At 64.6% G+C, this 18905-nt stretch overlaps 1 protein-coding gene across 6 annotated transcripts in view; it reads left to right on the top strand.

The window, feature by feature from the left end:
* The window catches only part of MTMR3 (myotubularin related protein 3), a 97031-nt gene extending 80383 nt beyond the window's left edge, over positions 1-16648 (top strand). For 4 of the 6 annotated variants that reach the window (XM_029049491.2, XM_029049494.2, XM_029049490.2 and 1 more), the window contains 12 exons: positions 3595-3797; positions 3913-4044; positions 5854-5965; positions 6288-6483; positions 7628-7813; positions 8157-8327; positions 9200-9348; positions 11015-12365; positions 12716-12826; positions 13162-13250; positions 14417-14443; positions 16308-16648. In XM_029049491.2, the coding sequence (XP_028905324.1) occupies positions 3595-3797; positions 3913-4044; positions 5854-5965; positions 6288-6483; positions 7628-7813; positions 8157-8327; positions 9200-9348; positions 11015-12365; positions 12716-12826; positions 13162-13250; positions 14417-14443; positions 16308-16479 (2899 nt within the window). In that variant the 3' untranslated portion in view covers positions 16480-16648. The remainder of the gene's footprint in view (positions 1-3594; positions 3798-3912; positions 4045-5853; positions 5966-6287; positions 6484-7627; positions 7814-8156; positions 8328-9199; positions 9349-11014; positions 12366-12715; positions 12827-13161; positions 13251-14416; positions 14444-16307) is intronic. The other 2 variants (XM_029049495.2, XM_029049493.2) reach the window with 1 other exon arrangement.
* Positions 16649-18905: the final 2257 nt, after the last annotated feature.

The raw sequence follows: 18905 nt of genomic DNA, 5'->3' as shown, positions 1-18905 counted from the left end.
AGCCGCTTCACTTCTCCGGGCCTCGGTTTCCTCAAGTATAAAACGGGGAGCCGATTCTCCCTTCTTTTTACAAAGGGAGCCCCATGTGGGAGCCGATGACCTTGTGTCTACCCCAGCACTTCGTACAGTGCTTAACACATAAAAAGTGCTTAACAAATACCCCAATTATTAATACTTGTTTTCTCTACTGAGACTGTGAGAGCCCCATATGGGACAGGGACTGTGTCCAACCTGATAAACTTGTGTCTGTCCCAGGCCTTAGAACAGTGCTTGACACACAGTAAGCGCTTAACAAATGCCCAAATAAAGTAAACAAGGATGGGCCAGAAATCCCACGGGGGGGCACTTTTTCTGGAAAAATGAGAAGTTCAGAATCTGGGCACCGGCAGAGGATGAAAGAAGGCTTGCTGTACTAATCGTGGTATTTGTTCAGCGCCTACTTTTTGCCAAGCACCGTACTCCGCGACTTGGCTAGACCGTCGTCGGATTGAGAATCAGGGTGCGTCCCCTCGGCACACACCTGTCCTGAGCGCGACACGATGCCCACGTTAGCGCAAGCCGAAGCGGTCGCGGTGCGTGCCCCCCGCCCCACGTGGTCGCCCCGCTTCCCAGCCGCCGGCCCCTGACCTTACCGTAACCCGGGCTGCCCGGGGCGTGGCGGCTCCTCGAGCCGTTGAACCTCGCCGTATTTCATTCAGCCAAATAGAAGTGAGGGATGAGACAGCAGAGGACTGCCGGGACGGGTCCGAGCTAGTCGGGACGGGAAGTCTGAAGAACCGAAGGAAGCGTCCGGTGGGCCGGGCGGGTGCTTGGTTCAGTGACCGGAACACAGGAGGCGCTCCGTAAATGCCAGTGATCGATACAAATGAAAGCACGGGCGTTGTAGAAGGAGAGTCCTGCCGGGGTGGGATCTTCACGGCCCTCGTGAGCAACGGGCACAGCCCCTCTAGACCGTAAGCCCGTCGTGGGCCGGGATCGTCTCTCTTCACGGCCGTATTGTACTTTCCAAGCACTTAGAACAGTGCTCTGCCCATAGTAAGCACTCGATAAATATGAACGAATGAAGCACAGCGTCCTCTCAGCGAAGACATGCGGCTCGCTGTTCATTTTCTTGGAAGCAGTTTCACCTCTCCCCCAAAGCAGCAGAGTCCCCGAAGGGCAGGCGCCCGGATGCCATTTCTAATCGAATGCCATCTGTGCCACCTTTCCAGGAGGCATCGCCTAAAGTTCTGCCCCTCCCACGCATCAGCGGAGCCACTCCAAGGGAAAAGGAAGCCCCCAAAACACATCCAAAGGAATCGTCCCTTCCGCTGGACCCCGACCGCCAATTTCGTTCGGGATGCCGAAGGAGAGCTAGAGAGCTATCGAACGGCATGCGTCAGGCTCTCTCATTGTCTGAGTAAAGGGGTGGACTCATAACAGTAGCTCAGTCAGTCACCTAATCAGTGGTATTGAGCGCTTACTGTGTGCAGAGCACTGTACTAAGGGTTTGGGAGAGTGCAACGCATCAGTTTTTATCTTGCTTTTTTGAATGGTCACTGTTAGACGCTTACCGTGTGCCAAGCACTCTACTAAGTTCTGGGGCAGGTACAGGATAATCAGGTTGGACGCAGTCCGAGTCCTCCTTGGGGTTCACAGTCTCGATCCCCCTTTTCCAGATGAGGTACCCTAGACCCAGAGAAGTAAAGTGACTCTCCCAAGGTCACGCAGCGGCGGAGCTGGGATTAGAACCCATGACCTTCTGACTCCCAGGCCCGGGCTCTGTCCGCTAGGACACACCGCGTCTCATTGGAAACGGTTCCCCATGGGGAAGGGGGCGTGCGAAACAGTCACAAGGCTTCAGCGTGGCCTAAACAGGCCGGGTGGGGTTTCTGAGCGAGGAAACCCTGTCTTCTCGGCGGCCTCCGCGGGGACCTGATCTGACAGCTCTTTAGGGGCCCCGTTCCCCGTAAAGAGATGGCAGCACAAACCTGGAGCCTCCACAGTTCCACAGGGGTGGAGAGGAAACCGACCGAGGTCCACGCGGACACCGAATCGCCCTTCGGCCACGTCTCCGTGGCCGCTCACCCTGCCGTCTGCCCACTTTCTATCCGAATGGCGCAGTGGAAACACGTAGTCGCGAGCTGGATCCTCCTTCCGTTTTGAGCCGTAATGATGGGAGATAATGGGCCAGATGGTGAGGGGCATTTTTTTCCCCCTTGGTGGACATTCTGTTCAATCACCTCACTTACTTGCCTGGCACGTAGTAAGCACTTAATTACCATTATTATTATATTTTCCGCTGCCGTATATTAAAAGGGACGGAAGCATTTTCCTCTCCTCAATCGCGATTGGTATTTATCGGGTACGTACTATATGCAAAACACTGTACTGAGTTCTTGGGAGAGAACAATAGAGTAGAATTAGCAGACACCATCCCTGCCCACGATGAGCATTTATCAAGCGTTTACTGTGTGCAGAGCACCGTACCGAGCTCTTGGGAGAGTCCAGCGTAGCAGATTTGATAGACGTGTTCCGTGCCCCCAAGGAGCTTCCGGTCTAGAGGGGGAGAAGGACACCAAAATAAATTACAGGTTACGTACATGCTGAATGTGAGGCCGAGAGTGGGGTGAATAAGAGGCAAGAGCCAATCAGTCGGTGGGATTTGCCGAGCACTCCCAAAGAGCAGAGCACCGTACTGAGTGTTCGGGAGACTGTGTAATAGAACTTAATCAGCAGAGGCTTTCGATGCTAATGGCTTACATTTGCGTCTGCTTTCCAAGAAACTATTTTCCATGCAGTTGCAACTGAGGCCAGGGTCAACCCTGCTAGCCCTGCAGATGAAGTGTGGCGTATTTAAGTCTCTGAGGTGGAATTTTAGGCGAATTTGAAGCCTTTTCCGGTGTTCTGGAAAAGGGCCACGAAAGCCAGAGAGTGCCACCCGGCAGTCCTGTCTGGAAACTACCCTAGGAAACAGGAAACAGCCCTCGAGCTCATTCCGTTCATTAATTCACTAGTATTTGTTGGGCGCTTACTCTGTGCAGAGCAGTATACTAAGCGCCCGGGCGAGGACGACAGAACAACGAAGGCCCATTCCCCGCCCGCAACGAACTGAAAGTCTATAGCTTGACAAGCCTGTGGCCGTGAGCCGAGCCGGCGTGGGGCAGTCGGGCCCCCGGAGGAGAGTGGCGTTTCCACAGGAGATCAGGGAAGGGCAGCTCTGTGGGGATGCGCAGCGCCCGTCCTCCCTGCGTTCCTCCTTCCTCTCCCGGAAGGGGAAAACCCGCAGGATCGCGAGGGATGGACGGTTCCTGGAGAAACTGCCCGGCCGGCCAGAGCAGACCCGTCCCTGCATCTCTCTGTGTTCAGAGAAGGGGCACGTCGAGGCGGCGTAGGTGCCTTGGGCCCATGCTTCCAGAATTCAGCTCACCGAGCCCCTCTCCTCCAAACGATCCAACCGAGGAGCCGGGCTCGGGAAGAATGGCTCCGTGGGAGGGACCGTTTTCCCTGAGCAGTTGGTCAGCCCCGAGAGAAGTTCAAACAGCTAGTGAAATCCCCCGGGCTTTTGCGAGCGAGGGTGCGCCTCCAGCCGACCCGTCTCTCCCCTCGTTCCAGGCATCAGAACAACGGGGCGGTCATAGCCCGCTGCGGCCAGCCCGAGGTCAGCTGGTGGGGCTGGAGGAATGCAGACGACGAGCACCTCGTGCAGTCGGTGGCCAGGGCCTGCGCTTCCGACTCCTGCTCGGGCCAGGGCAGACTGGCCAACGGCAGCTGCCCCAGGGACTTCGCCAACGGAGACCTCTCGGACGCGGAGTTCGGTACGGGCCCCGCCGGGGAACAACCGACGCCCCCGGCCGCGGGCACCGGGCCCGGGAGGGAGCCGGGCGGGGGGTGCGGCCCCTCGACTGACGGCCTCTCGCTCCCTTCCCCCAGATTCTTCCCTGTCGAACGCTTCGGGAGCCGGGAGCCTGGCCATCCAGCCCCAGAAGCTTTTAATCCTGGACGCGCGTTCCTACGCCGCCGCCGTGGCCAACAGAGCCAAAGGCGGAGGCTGTGAGTGCCCGGGTGAGTGGCGGCGGTGGGGGTCCCTGGCCGGGCACCGTTCCCGCTGCCCTGTGACCGCGGGCGCTCATTTGTCCGGCGCTTCCCGCGTGTCTCGTGCTGGCCTAAGCCCTGGGGTAGGTAGAAGACGCGCGGGGCTCACAGTCAGAATCAGAGGGAATCCCCGTTTTACAGAGGCATGAACAGACGCACCGAAAAGGTAAGTGACCTACCCAGGGTGACAAGGCAAGCCAGCGGCAGAGCCTAGATGAGGACCTTGGTCCACTGAGTCCCACGTCCTGGGCTCTTTTTTTTTTTTGGAATGGTATTATTAGACACTTAACTGTGTGCCAGGGACTTTACCAAGCACTGGGGTAGACACAAGCTAATTTTTTTATGGTGTTTGTTAGGCTCTCACTATGTGCCAGGTACTGTTCTAAGCACTGGAGTAGATGCAAGGTATTCAGGTTGGGCACGGTCCCTGTCCCACATGGGGCTCACCGTCTTAATCCCCGTTGTACAGATGAGGTAACTGAGACCCAGAGAAGTGAAGCGACTTGCGCAGGGTCACACAACAGACGAGTAGCAGAGCCGGGACTAGAACCCAGGACCTTTAGACTCCCAGGCCCGGGCTCTTCAAACGCCTCTCCAAAAAACGCCTCAACCGTCCTCCATCCCATGATCCGCCCGTTGCTAATCGTGCTCCTCCCTTCAGAGGGCTAATTCTCGGGCAGTCATGAAAGGACAAGAGGACTTTTCTCCCCCCAGCCCTTCTCTTAGCAGGGGCCAGCCATGATTGGATTCGTTAGCCTTTGAATGCTTGTCGTCAGTCTGTTTTGCCTCTGGGAAGCGGGGAGAGGGGGTGACCCCCTTCCCCGGCCCCCCGCTTCCCAGAAGGTTGCCTACCCAGAAAGCTGCTTCTCCGTCAAACTCCCGTGGTGGAAACTGGAACAGTAAACAGCTATACCCACCAAAGCACCTCTGTCCCGACCTATAACATCCCCACTGTTCTCGTCCTGGCTCCGGCCCCAGCCCGGCCCGCCCTCCGTGCCAGCCCAGGGAGCGGGGGTGGTCCATCGGGGGCCGGGCTGGGGGAGCCAGTTCCCTTTCAGGTCTGCTGTCCGTGGGGGTCGGGAAGCATTCCCCCCTCCACCCCCCTCCCGAGGTGAGGCAAGAGTCCAGGAATTCATTCGTTCCACCAGTCGTATTCATTGAGCACTTACTGTGCGCGAGAGAGTACAAAACAACAACAAACAGTCACCTTCCTGCCCACAATGACCTCAAAGTCTGGGGGGGGAGGGGGCACAGACATTAATATAAATAGATTGAATAAATTACAGATGTATGCATATGTGCTGTGGGGAAGGGAGAGAGGATAAATGAAGGGGTAAGAGCGGCGCAGAAGGGAGTGGGAGAAGAGGAGAGGAGGGCTTAGGAAAGGCTTCTTGGGGGAGAAGAGAGAAAGAAGAAAAGCGCTGTTGGTCCCAACTGGGAACTTTTAAATCCCAGAGGCGTGACAGGCTTTTGGGCCCCTCCAGGCCCCCCAGACGCAAACCCGATACACCCAGCCTCCCATTTCCACGAACGTAGCTCCTCTGGCCATTCTGACGCGGCGTCCCCGCCACACCACCCGGAAGCTCAAGCGTTGGGCCTCCTCCCGGACCAGGGAGCCACGCCGGGGGGCCAAGCTACCCTGTCTCATTAGCCGCCGGCTGCCCTGTCTGCTGCTCTTTTAGTGGGCGGGCGGGCGGGAGAGTAGTCTGTTCTCCCACTGGGGCCGGGGAGATTTCCAGTGGTGCGCGTTGATGTTGTCTTCACTGGGATTGTCTCCAGAGTATTACCCGAACTGCGAGGTGGTGTTCATGGGCATGGCCAACATCCACTCCATCCGGAAAAGCTTCCAGTCCCTGCGGTTGCTGTGTTCGCAGATGCCCGATCCGGGAAAGTAAGACTCTGCCGCTTCACGTTCACCGCGCGGCCCCCGCCGGGCCCGAGCGGGAAGGGGCCTGTTTGCCGGGCTTAGTCAGCGAAGGCCTCTCGGAGGAGATGTGCCTTCAGTCAGGCTTCGAAGGGGAGGGGAGAGTCACTGTCTGTCGGATATGAGGAGGGAGGGTGTTCCAGGCCCGAGACGGGACGTGGGCTCGGGGTCGGAGGGGACGAGGACAAGACACATGTCTGGAAGGAGCGGTCGGGAGATATCCGGGCTCTTGCGTTGGGCAGCGGTCCCGAGGTGCTGGTCAGCCATCCCGCTCTCGGTCCGCTTTCAGTTGGCTGTCGGCTCTGGAAAGCACCAAGTGGCTCCAGCACCTGTCGGTGCTCCTGAAGTCGGCGCTGCTGGTCGTGCACGCGGTGGACAGAGACCAGCGGCCGGTCCTGGTCCACTGCTCGGACGGCTGGGACCGCACCCCGCAGATCGTGGCCCTGGCCAAGCTGCTCCTGGACCCCTACTACCGGACCATCGAGGTGCGTCCCCCGAGGAGGCCGGCTGGGGCCGGGGGCGACCCTGGGATGATAATGATAGTAACTGCGGTATTTGCTAAGCGCTTGCCGTGCGCCAGGCACTTTACCAAGCGCCGGAGTGGATACAAGCCGATCGGGCTGGACAACAGTCCCTGTCCCACATGGGGCTCGCAGTCTCAGTTCCTATTTTACAGAGGAGGTAAAGGAGGCACAGGGAGGTAAAGTGATTCGCCCAAGGTCACGCAGCAGACAAGTGACGGAGCTGGTATTAGAATCCGTGACCTAGTGACTCCCAGGCCCTCTTTATCCATTAGACCACGCTGCTCCTCTGATGGTGGGGAGAGCCGGCATCTTAGGAAGGCGGTTTGGCCTGATGGATAAAGCCTGGGTCTAGAAGCCGTAGGACCTGGCTTCTACTGCCCACTCCACCACTTGCCCGCTCTGGGACTTTGGACAAGTCACTTCACTTCTCTCGGCCTCAGTTTCTTCACCTGCCACGGGGGGATTGGATCCCCGTTCTCTCTCCTATTTAGACGGTGAAGCCCATGTGGGATAGGACCTGTATCCAGCCTGATTAGCTTTCATCTACCCAGCCCTTAGGAAAGCGCTTGACCCATAGTAGGAGCTCACAAATACCGTAAAAAAAACCCCAAACAAACTCAAAAAACCAGCACTGACCGTCAATACGGCCCACAAATTAGCTGGGGAACGGTTGGGTCGTGGCTACACGTTCCTCTTTATCCTAGGTCAATCAGGCAATCAATCGATGGTATTGATTGAGCACTTACTACGTGCAGAGCACTGTACTGAGCACTTGGGAGATTACAACACAATAGAATTATCAGACAGGTTCCCTGCCCATAATGAGCTTACCGTGAGGTGTGTGAGAGAGAAGACGAGGTGCTCTGTCAGTGGGGGGACGTATGAATTTGGAGCATCCACATATCCATCCCCGTCCTGTTGGCTGGAGTACCGAAGAGCACCTTGTCCAAGTGTCCGAGGAGCCTACTTGGAAGCAGAAAGGCTTGGAAGGGTCCAGAGCTCAGAGGCTTCCGGAGGGAACACCGGGAAAATCCCAGGTCCCCACCCCAGGAAAACATCGGGGAAGCACCGCGGCTTGACGTAGCGCCCTCGGTGTCGCCCACAGGGTTTCCAAGTGCTGGTGGAGATGGAGTGGCTGGACTTCGGCCACAAGTTCGCCGATCGCTGCGGCCACGGGGAGAACTCGGACGACCTGAATGAGCGCTGCCCGGTGTTCCTGCAGTGGCTGGACTGCGTCCACCAGCTCCAGCGGCAGTTCCCTTGCTCCTTCGAGTTCAACGAAGCGTTCCTCGTGAGTTCCGGCTCGCGGCCCTACCCGCTCCCCAGCCAATCCCCCGGGGTCGGGGTGGGGGCACTTGGGTCTTCTCAAGCGGGCCGTGCGGAAGGCCTGCCCCTTCTCTCGCCTGTCCCAGGAAGTCAGGTGGACGCCGCGGGGTCCGGCGGTGACTCCTAGGCCTTGAGGAAGAAGGAGGGGAGAGTAATTACCCCCTGGAAGCCCAACACGCTCTGCGGGCGTAGTCCGGTTGGTTGTCTCCTGGGACACGGTGGAGCGGCCGCCTTCTCCCCCGGAGCCCCAGACCACCCGTCGGGTCCGCCTCGGATTCTGACCCTGGCCCCCTCGGGCGTCCCCACAGGTGAAGTTGGTGCAGCATACCTACTCCTGCCTCTTTGGGACATTCCTGGGCAACAACGCCAAGGAGCGAGGGGAGAAGCACACTCAGGAGCGCACCTGCTCCGTCTGGTCTCTGCTGCGGGCGGCCAACAAAGCCTTCAAAAACCTGCTCTACTCCTCCCAGTCGGAAACCGTACGTACCGCTCGGGCCTGGCCTCGGCGGGGGTCTGGCCTTGGGGGCGTCTGGCCTCGGGCGGGGCACGAGACCCCAGGCCGGGCGGAGGGCGGAGCCCCGGGCCAGGGGCCGCCTCTCCCTTCCTCAGAGCCCAGCTCCGGCCAGCGCGGCCGTTTCCGGCGGGGAGGCTTCGAAGCTCGTGCTGGGGAGATGGGAGGTGAAACACCAGTCGCCTTGTCAGAGGCGTTCGACCTGTGTCCAAGCCCCTCACTCTGCCCCGTCCCCTGGGCTGGGCTTCTGCGCCCCGTCCCCTCCGAGCCTCTCCCTCCCCACCGCGAGCTCCCCCTTCCCCCCCCATCTTCCATCCTGCTCTTGAGCCCTCTCCGGTGGGCTCTACCGAAATTCCTGGGCCCCGGGGTTCATAATGTTGCCGCCGACCCCTGGCTACGTGGGGCTTTGATGTGGAACCCAAGAGGTTTCTTTAGCTGGAATCGGGAGGGGGAGAGCGAGGGAGGGTGTGTTTTTTGGGAGAAGGGGAGTCCTTGTCATTCAGCTCTCCCCAGGGCCAAGGGGCTTAAATTGGCCACGGCGGCATTCAGCAGCTCCCGTTCGAGCTGTGAAAATATCTAGAAGAGCCTGACGGAATTTCCGGTTTATCCCTAATTTCCAAAAAAATGATCCGGGTTAAAGAGCATCCCCGTTCTCTGGTCCAAATCGCTCTTCCACCACGATGGCTTCCCCGAAATCCTGAAAAACCCCGCCTGTGCTTCCCACCTCGTCGAGGTAGAGCCAGGCCCTCCCGGGGGGCCCCTGAGAACAGCGGCGGGGGCGGGGAGGGTCTCCCCGGGAGCGCCCCCGACCGGTGAAACCCTCTCCGTCTCCGTGTGCAGGTGCTGTACCCCGTGTGCCACGTGCGCAATTTGATGGTCTGGAGCGCGGTGTACCTGCCCTGCTCGTCCCCGTCCACCCCCGCGGAGGACAGCGGGGCCCCCTACCCCGGCCCGGGCCCCGGTACCGACGAGCAGCCTCTCGGCGGCAGGTGGGTCCTTCCTCTCCCAGATCCACGGCCGGGAAGGCCGGCGGCCCCCGAGCCCACCGGAGGACCCTGGCGGACCGGTTCGCGGGGAGGGGAGGGGAGTTGTGTAAACTTCCCGAGGGCAGGGACCGGGAAGGAAGGGCATCCCCCAGTTCTTCCTCCTGGGGAAGCTTACGGGCGTGATTGGCAGACAGCGAACGGGAAATGTACCCCGGTCCTCCCTTGGCTGCCCACCAGGGTCCTTCGGGTCCCGGTGACCCCACGCGCCCATTTCTGTTCTTAGTGGGCCCTTCCGAGTAGTCGCCCACCGTTAGGTGAACGCTATGCGGGGCGCTGAACTAAGCGCCGGGGAGAGTCCCGTGGAGTTTTCAGGCACGATCCCGACCCTCACGGGGCTGACCGTCTAGCGTTAGAGGAAGAGGCAGTCACTAAAATCCCTTATGGGTTGGGGGATGTAAGAGAGGGAAGCTATAGTGACGAAGGTTGAGAATAATAATACTGATAATTGTGGTATTTGTTAAGCGCTTAACTATGTGCCAGACCCCACCGTACTAAGCGCTGGGGTAAGATCGAAGCAAATCGGGACAGACACGGTCCCTGTCCCATGAGGGGCTCACAAGTCTCGATCCCCATTTTACAGATGAGGTAACTGAGGCACAGAGAAATACAGTGACTTGCCCTAGGTCACACAGCAGACGAGTGGCAGAGCCGAGATTAGAACCCATAACCTTCAGGCTTCCAGGCCCACGTTCCATGCCACTACTTCATGCTGGGCCCAGAATTGAGCCTCATCGGGCATCCCGAGTTAGGGATTAAGAGGCAGAGGAAGAGCCGGCGGAGGAGGTGGAGGAGGAGCGGCCGGGCAAGGTAGGAGGAGAGCCAGGAGAGGACAGGTGTCAGAGAAACTAAGGTTAGAGGCGTCGCCTCCGGGAGAGAGGGGCGGAACACGGGGTCGCAGGCGGCCGAGGAGTCCAAGAGGATTAGGATGGAGTAGAGGCCGTTGGATTCGGTGAGGTGGGGGTCGTCGGTGACCTTGGAGAGGACAGGCTCGGGGAAGTGAGTGAAGCGGACGGTGGAGCCGGGTCGCCAGGGGGGTCAAGGAGGAAGTTGGAGGAAAGGGAGCGGAGAAGCGGGGATGTCTCTTATCCATCCGAAGAGTTGCGGCAGGAGCAGGGGGTGACGGGGCGGTGGCTGGATGGTGCGATCAAAAAAGATTTGGGAAATAGGGGAGACCCCCCCACCCCCACCCCGATGTCCCCCAACACCCCAGTCCTCCCCCTCAGCACGGGATGTCAGCGGCCCCTCTGGGGCACGTTACCTAGCCGGATGAAATTCCAAACGAGGAACGGGCCGGCGGTGCCACTGCGGAGGCGTTCGCTAGAGCGGCCTCCGGCCCCGCGGCCCCCACGGCGGACTTCATTCATTCATTCTGTCGTATTTATTGAGCGCTTACCGCGTGCGAAGCACTGTCTTGAACGCTTCCTGGCCAGCAGAGACTCCTGCAAGAGAGTGGAGGGGGCCAGAGTCGGCCCAGGCCGCCGGCACCTCGCCGCGTTCCCGCCTCGGGCCCCGGGCGCCCACCGGCTCCCCGCGGCGATCCTGGTCGGATCCCGGTCGGGCGAGCGTCCGCGGGGGACCGACACGGGCCCTCCCTCTCTGTCCCCCGCAGGCTCCCGAAGACACGGTCGTTTGACAACCTGACGACGGCCTGCGACAGCCACCCGGCCCCGGCCGCCCGCCGCAGCAGCGACCCGAGCCTGAACGAGAAGTGGCAGGAGCACCGCCGGTCCCTGGAGCTGAGCGGGCTGGGCCCCGCCGGGGAGGACCCCTGGGCCGGCGACGGCCCCGGCCGACCGGGCCGGACGCTGCCCGGGGCCGAGCTGTCCGTGGCCGCCGGGGTGGCCGAGGGGCAGATGGAGAACATCCTGCAGGAGGCCACCAAGGAGGACGGCGGGCCCGAGGGGACCGGCCCGCGGGAGGAGGCCCGCCCGGCGGCGGGCCGGGAGGACCAGAGGGACGCCCCCCAGAGCAGGCAGACCGGCCTGGCCGGGGAGGCCCCGCCTGCCGCCGAAGCTCCGCCCGGCCTCCGGCCCCCGCGGGACACCTCTGCGCTCCAAGAGCAACGGGCCCGGTCCCCCGCCCCGGGCAGCGGGACCGAGGGGGCCCCTCGGGAGGCGGGGCCGGCGGCCACCCCCCCGGAACGTCCCGCCCCCGGCGAGGCCGGCCCCGGCCGGAGGCCGCCGGATCCCGAGCCCCAGCCGGGCGGCCCCCCGCCGCTTGCCACGGGACCCCCGAGCGCGGCCGGCCCCGCCGAAGAGCCACCCGAGCGCGAGGCTGGGCCCGAACGGGGCCCCGGGGGGCCTTCCCCCAGGCCCCCTCCCGGGCCCCACCTGCCGGACGGCCAGGACGAGGGACTCGCCCCCCGGCCCAACAGGGAGAGCCTGGCCGGCAGGCCCGGGCCGGGGACCAGAGGGCACAGGACTCCCGGCGGCGGCGGCGGCCCCGCCCACGGCCCCCACGGCTCAGTGCCTTCCCGCCGCGCCTCGGCCGACCGGAGCCAGGAGACCGTCTGCAACGGGGAGCCGGCGGCCGAGAACGAGGCCCCGGAGGAGCCCCCCGCGGATCCCGAGGACGAGGCCCCGGAGAAGCCCGCGGGGCCCGGGGCCGCCCCGGCCCCCGACGGGCACCGCCCGAACGGAGCCGGCGGGAGGCCGAAGGGGGTCTCCGGCTCCGAGCCCGCCCGGCTCCCCCGGCGGAACTCGCGGGCCAAGCGGGCCCCCGGCGGGCCCTGGAGGCCTCCCGCCGCCGGCAGCCCGGACCAGCCGAGCCGCAGCCACCTGGACGACGACGGGACGCCGGTCTACGCCGACGTCATCCAGCAGCGCCTGCGCCAGATGGAGTCGGGCCACCAGCACGAGGTGGACGCCCTGAGGAAGCAGGTGCAGGAGCTGCGGAGCCGGCTGGAGAGCCGCTGCCTCAACGGCCCGCTGCGCTGCAACGGCCACTTCGCCGACGCCGTGGTGAGCGGCCGCTGCCCGTCCCCTCCGGGGAGGGGCGGGGGGCTCCCCCTCCGCGCTGGGCGAGCCCGGGCGGGCCCGTCCCCTGGCACGGGTCCCCTTCTGGAGAGGGGGGCGCTCTCGCCCCCGGGGGAGGCGGCGATGGCCTCGGCATCCCTTCGCCCCTTCCCTTGCCCCCTTACCCCAGGCCCTCCCTCTCCGGGTGCCCCTAGAGCACCTCGTTCCGAAACCCCCCACCCCCGGCAGCCCCGAAACCCTCGCCGAGAGGCCTCCGGGCCCCCCGGCCGCCCTCCGCCTTCCCTAAGCGCCCCCTCGCCCGCGCCCGCCGTTCAGCCGCGTGTGTTTGCCAACAGACTCCGATGCCCGACCTGGAGAGCAATCTGGATCCGAACTGCCTGTCTCACTGCGGCCCCGAGATTTTCTCTGAAGCCAGCTGGGAGCAGGTGGATAAACAGGACACGGAGGTAAAGACGCACTCTCTCCCGGGAGGGTCGCCCCCACCCCCGCTACCGCCCCCTGCCCCGTGACCCCGGCGGCGCCTCCCGCCCGCGGGCACCGGGTCCGCCCGGGCGGGAAGGCGAGGAGCTGCCGGAGGAGCCGCTCTCGCGCACGGGGGGGCCGGCGGCCAGTCCCCCGCCGCCCCTCCGTCCGGACGGCGGGGCTCCCCGCCCCCCGCCACGGCCGTCCCCTCATCGGATCCCGGGCCCCGGATCCTCGGACCCGACCCGGGCCGACCGGGCCGACCTGGGAGGGGTCGTTTGTGTGTGTGTGTGTGTGCGCGCGTTTGTGTCCGTTTCAGGTGACCCGCTGGCTCCCGGACCACCTGGCGGCCCACTGCTACGGCTGCGACGGGGCCTTCTGGCTGGCCAGCAGGAAGCATCACTGCAGGTAACACCGGCCGGGCCGGCGGGCCGGGGAGGGAGCGGGCCGGGTCCCCCAGCCACCCCGGCCCCTTGGTTGGCACTGCCCAGTCCCGGCCTCGGTCCGCTCGGGCACGGGGTCCCGGCCCCATCTGTCTTACCTGCCGTCTGCGGAGTCGCCCCCGAGTCCTTGCGGGTCGGTCGGGTCCGGTTGGGTCCGTGGGCGCCGGGGAGGAGCAGGCGGGCGCTGGAACCCGGCTCTGGGCTTTTGGCCGGGGGCCGCGGGGCAGACGAGCCGGGCGTTAGGGCGTGGGAGGGGGCAGCTGGGGCCAAGTCGGGGGCCCAGGGTCCGAGGCCGCTCTACCTCCTCCTCCCTCCTCTCTCCCCCTTCATCTCTTCTCCTCCTTCTGCCTTCCCTCCTCCCCCACCTCCATTCGGCGATCGGCTCGTCCATTCGCTCGTTCCCTTCATCTCCACTCGGGCTGCTTGCCTTTTTCAGGGGCGGGGGCAGAGCGGGGTGGGGAGCTCATGAAACGGCCCTTGCCAATTTGGAAAGAAGCAAGCCGAGCGGGACGATTTCCTTCTCCACCAGCTGCCGGCCCCACCAGCCCCGTCCCTGACTATTGCTCTGGGGCCGCCCCCTCTCCCACCTCCGCTCCCAGCCTGCCCCGGGGGCCGGGGCCCGCCGTTCAGACCCCTTTGGGGTTTGGTGCCTCAAACCGCACCCCAGCCGATGCCACGCTTCTCCCGGCCCCTCGGCTGCTGGGCCCGGCCCGGACGCCCCCGCCCCCCGAGCCTTACCCGATCCGTCGGCGTGGCCCCCCAGAACGGGGAGGGAGGGAGCGCCCGTGTCCCCGCAGAGTCGCCCGGGTCACGCCGTCTCCCCTCACGGGGAGCCCCCCGGGCCGGCTCTTCCCCCCACCGGCCCGGCTGGTAGACGCTCCTGGTTCGACCCGGGGCCGAAGGGGGCAGGGGCTGCGGAGGCTTCCTTCCAGGCGGTGGTAGTCGGCCGGGGTGTGGCGCCGTGCCCGGAATCTTAGAGCCCACCTTCAGGGCCGGCGGTCGCCTGGTCGGCCGGCAGCCCCACCGGCGGGGGACCCCACGACCCCAACTCCGTCCCGAGCCCCGCCGCGTGCCCTCCGCCCGCCCTCCCGTCCCCCCGATCCCTGAGGCTCTTCTCCTCCCTCCTCGCAGGGGCTCCGACGGCGCGGAGGAGCCGGGGTGAGCATTCCCGACAGCCCCTGCCTGGGTCCGCCTGCTCTCCGCTAACTCCCCCTCGCACCCTGCCCCCGACTAACTCTACCCCCCACCCCCGCCCCCTCCCTTCACCTTTCACCAGTCGGGGTTGGGGGGGAGCGCGTGAGCGTGGCCTAGCCTGCCTTCTGTCGGAATGTGGGGGGCGAACGGGTCCAAGGCCAGCCCTCGTCATCAACGATGGTGCACGGGAGGGGCAGCGACCGGCAGAAAGAAGGCCAGAGCATTTTCCGCCCCTTCCCGTCGGTCCCCGGGAGGAGGGGGCGGCCTCCGCCTCGGACCGGGTGGCCGCCCTCACGGGGACCGGAGGATTGACCGAGCCTGCCGGAGAAGCAGCCGGGGTTTGGATAGGCCCCGGGTGGGGTAGAGTTGGAAAGGCGTTGGAAGGGAGGGACGATCCGAGGGGAGGCCCGGCACGGCGCCTCTCCTCCGAGCCAGATGCCGGCCACGTGAAGCGACTAGCCCCGGCGGTCCCCACCGGAGCGGGACACGGAGGTGCCCGCCTCCTCTGCCCACGTGCCCGGTGGTCCTTTTTGGGGTGTCCCTCCCCTCCCCTCTACTCTTGTCAATCCATGGTATTTACCGAGCGTCTGCTCTGTGTGCTCACTGCAACAGCGAAAGCGGTATTTGGTCAGCGCTGCCTTACCGTCGAGCGCTGTCCCGAGCACCGGAGCGGTGTTCTAAGGATCGGGCACTGTTCTAACCGCTGGACTAAGTGCCCGTCCCCCAACCGGTCGATTCACCACCTCGCCCCCGTGCCGTCGGGGCTGTCGGTGGCCGGTACTCTTGGACTGGGTGAGTGGGGGGGTCCCGGCAGGTGAGGTGGGGTTCTGGTACAGGAAGGGCACGAGCTCCCGGCTTTTCTCAGGGTGTTGGCGGCAGGAGCCCGACATCCCGACTGTGGCCACCGCGGAGGCGGGCTGTTGGCCGGAGGAGGGGCCCCTGGGGAGCCGTTGGCTTTCATTCCCCTCCAGTGATGTTTGTCAAGCACTTAACTACGAGTCGGACGTCGTTCTAAGTGCTGAGGTAGATGCAAGTTCGTCAGGCTGAGAATAGGTCTCCTCCCGCAGTGGGACTCACAGGCTAAGTAGGAGAGAGAACAGGGACGGAATCCCCATTGTGCAGTTGAGGGAAACGGAGGTCCGGGGTGTGAAATGAGTTGCCCAGGGTCACCCAGCAGGCAAGTAGAGGAGCCAGAATGAGAACCCAGGCCCCCTGGCCCCCAGGCCCGGGCTTGTGCCACGAGCACGTTGGGGGGCCACCGGACCCTGGATTTCCCACCGAATATCTGGCATCCGCATGCCCGGTCGGTGTGACTGACCCGGTCCGTAGGCATGTGTGTGTGTGCGCGCGTGCGGGCGTGCGCGCGGCCCCGTCACGGGGCAGCTTCGTGACCACGCTGAGCGAGGGCCACCCCCGGCTGCCCCCCCCGTGGCTTCGCATGACCACCTCCGGGCCGCGGTGCTCCCCCGAGAGCCGGGCCGAGACCCCGAGGGCCGGGGAGACTCTCCGCCCGGCGTACTGTTGGAACGTGGCCGCCGAGCGGGCGACCCCGGGCTCCCGACCGCGGGCCGGGGCGCCGGGAACAGCGGGGCGTCTCGGGGCCGGAAACGGCCCCCTCCGGGCTTCGGCCCCCCCCGTGCCCCGGGGCCTCCGCTATCCGAGGGAGCCGAGCACGGGGCCCTCCGCGCCGGGCCCCGGCGGTCCGTGGCTGCGAGCGGCGATCCCTCCGTGCCCTCGGGCCGGGGGGGGCGGGTGCCCGGGCACTAACCTCGGTCCTCGGAGGCCAGTGACGTTCCCCCGGCTTCTCTCCCCCGTCTGCGGCCCCTAGGAACTGCGGGAACGTGTTCTGCGCCACCTGCTGCAACCAGAAGGTGCCGGTGCCCAGCCAGCAGCTCTTCGAGCCGAGTCGCGTCTGCAAGGCCTGCTACAGCCACCTGCACCCCCCGGGCGCCAGCCTGGACCTCGAACTGGACAAGCCCATCGCTGCCACGTCCAACTGACGGGTCCCCGCCCGCCGGGGGGGGCCGGGGCCGGGGGGGGCCGGGGCGGACCCCGCCTCCCGGGGCGGGGCCGCCCGCCCGGGAGGGACCGCGCACTTCGGATGGGGGCTTCGGGGGGCGCCCGCTCGGAGGGACGGAGCTGTAACACACACACGCACACGGCACCGGATCGTGGGCTTTCTTGGACTCTCCCCCGCCTGTCCCCCTTTCCCGCGGGCCCTCCGCCCCCGGTGTGTTTGGGTTTGCCGGAAGAGGGTGGGGCACGGGGGGGGTGTTGCAGAGGACAAGGGGGGGGCGGGCCGGTCCCCCCCCGGGGCGTTGGCCGGCCTGCCGTCAGACTTGGCCGCGGCGGAGGAGAGGGGAGGGGGGCGTTGGTCACGGAGACGGTGTGCGGGGTAGACCCAAGGACCGGGGCCAACGCTTTCGGTCGCTTTGGCTGTGCCTCAGTGGGGCCGGGGGGGGGGGGGGCCCGACGCGACTTCGGGGGGCCCGACGGCGCTTGGGGTGGCCCGCGGGGAACCTTACCTGCCGGGAGAGCCCGGGAACGTGGCTTCCTTGAAAGAGCTCCCGCTCGCGCACTCCGTTCTTACGGTGGACGCTGTCCGCCCTGGGGAGTCTTTCCACCCCCTCCCCCGGCCCCTGCAGTACCCGGGGGAGCTCCCCCGGTTTTCACGGTCACCCACGGGGAGCCCCCCCCCACCCCGTCTCTCACCGACGGGCCTACTTTTGCACGGCCCACCGGTGATGGCCGCGTCCGGAGCCCGTGTCCCGGGACGCCGTGGCCGAGCAGAGTGTGTGGCTCCAGGAAGTGAAAGGAAAGGAAGAAGGGAGGGAGAGAGCCGGCCCTTTTCCCCACGGACCCCCAGACTCTCAGAACACGGTGTGAGGGGAAGGGGCGGCGGCGAGCAGGTCTGGAGTGTGCGGAACACAGGGCCCGACTTGCACCTCAGTGGGACGTTGGATGGGTTGGGGTGCCCAGGGTCTGGACCCCCAAATCACCGGGACACTGGATGGTTGGGGGCGATGGGGGGGAGTCGAGAACGCAGGGCCCAGACCCCCACTTCACCAGAACGTTGGGTGATTGGGAGGGCGGGGGGAGTAAAGAAGGCAGGGCCTGGACCACCAAGTCACCAGGGAGTTGGAAGGGTTGGGGGGCCCCCGGCCCCCACAATACCGGGCAGCACAGACTCAGTGCGGCGGTCTCATCTGCGGCCAGGACCGCCCCCTCCAGCCAGTCGGACCTCCCGTTGGAGGTCCCGGCCTCGGTTTCTCCCCACGAAAGACTCTAAGCTGGCAGGGTAGCCTCGGGAAGGAGAGCAGCCCCTCACAGGGAAGGTTCCACTTCCTGAGCTCTTCCGCCTGCGGGTCTGAGTGTCCGGGTGCCGGGGGGGCAGGGGCGGACACCCTCCTTTCGGCCTTCTCCCCCAGACCGCCCCGTTTGGTCTCCGGTCAGCAGCCAGCCCACCGGGCGCTTGGCCGGACCGGTCCCCGGAGGAAGACCAAGGGTCCGGCCCAGGCCGGGGGCAGTGAGGTCACGCTTGGGTGTGTGCGGGCGTGTTTTCTCTCGCTACACTGGCTTGGGGGGGCGGGGGGGGGGTGCCGAGACTGGGTCCCGAAAGACCGGGGTGGCGCGGGGGGCGGGGGAGATCAGGCGGCATCCAGGGGGGACAAGGTTTGGGGCGCGGGGGGCGGAAATGGATAAGAGTTCCAGGATCAGGGAATGCGGATTCCAGGGTGTGGGAAGGGCGCCTGGCTCGGAGGGGAGGAGCAGAGCCAAGCGACCAGTCCGGCCGAAACCCCCCGCTCGGGAAGCTGGGAGCGGGAGAGGCCGGGAGCGGGGGGGCTCGGCGGAACCGGAGATGCCGCCCTCCTTCCGGAGCCGAGGAGCTAAGAGTCGAGCGAACCGGGCGGAGAGTTGGACGGGAAGAACCCGGGACAACCCTGCCGTCCGGCGGCGCCGTGCCGAGGACCGGTGCCAAGAGGTTACGATACGGGTTTCTTGGGTCTGATGTACAGTGTGAATAAACGCTTGCAGCTGTTAGTCTCCCTTTTTGATCAACGAAGCACTTTTTTAATTAATATTATTTTTCTGTGTATGTAAAGGAGGAACCGTAACTCTCCGTAGCTGTACATATAACCTCTCTCTCCCGAAGAGGAGTCGGCGCTCCTTCTATTTTTCATTTTTTTGTCAGAGCAAGGAGTAAATACTTTAGAAATTGTTAAATATATAAATAAAAGTGAATAAAGTTGAGAGTTGCGCATGGTCACCTCCGCCAGCACGCACGCCTTCCTACGTTCACCGCCCCGGCGGAGTCGTCGAGGAAGCCGTTAGGGAGCCGTTCCAGACCGTTACCCCCACCCCGTTTTAGGAGAGATGTGGCTTCGGTCTATTATTGCAGTCTGGGAATGTTTCCCGGTTTCCGCCG

Source organism: Ornithorhynchus anatinus, chromosome 21, assembly GCF_004115215.2.
Source record: "Ornithorhynchus anatinus isolate Pmale09 chromosome 21, mOrnAna1.pri.v4, whole genome shotgun sequence".
Classification (NCBI taxonomy): domain Eukaryota; kingdom Metazoa; phylum Chordata; class Mammalia; order Monotremata; family Ornithorhynchidae; genus Ornithorhynchus; species Ornithorhynchus anatinus.
The sequence above is the reverse complement of the archived record's forward strand: the minus strand, read 5'-3'. Positions and strand labels throughout refer to the sequence as shown.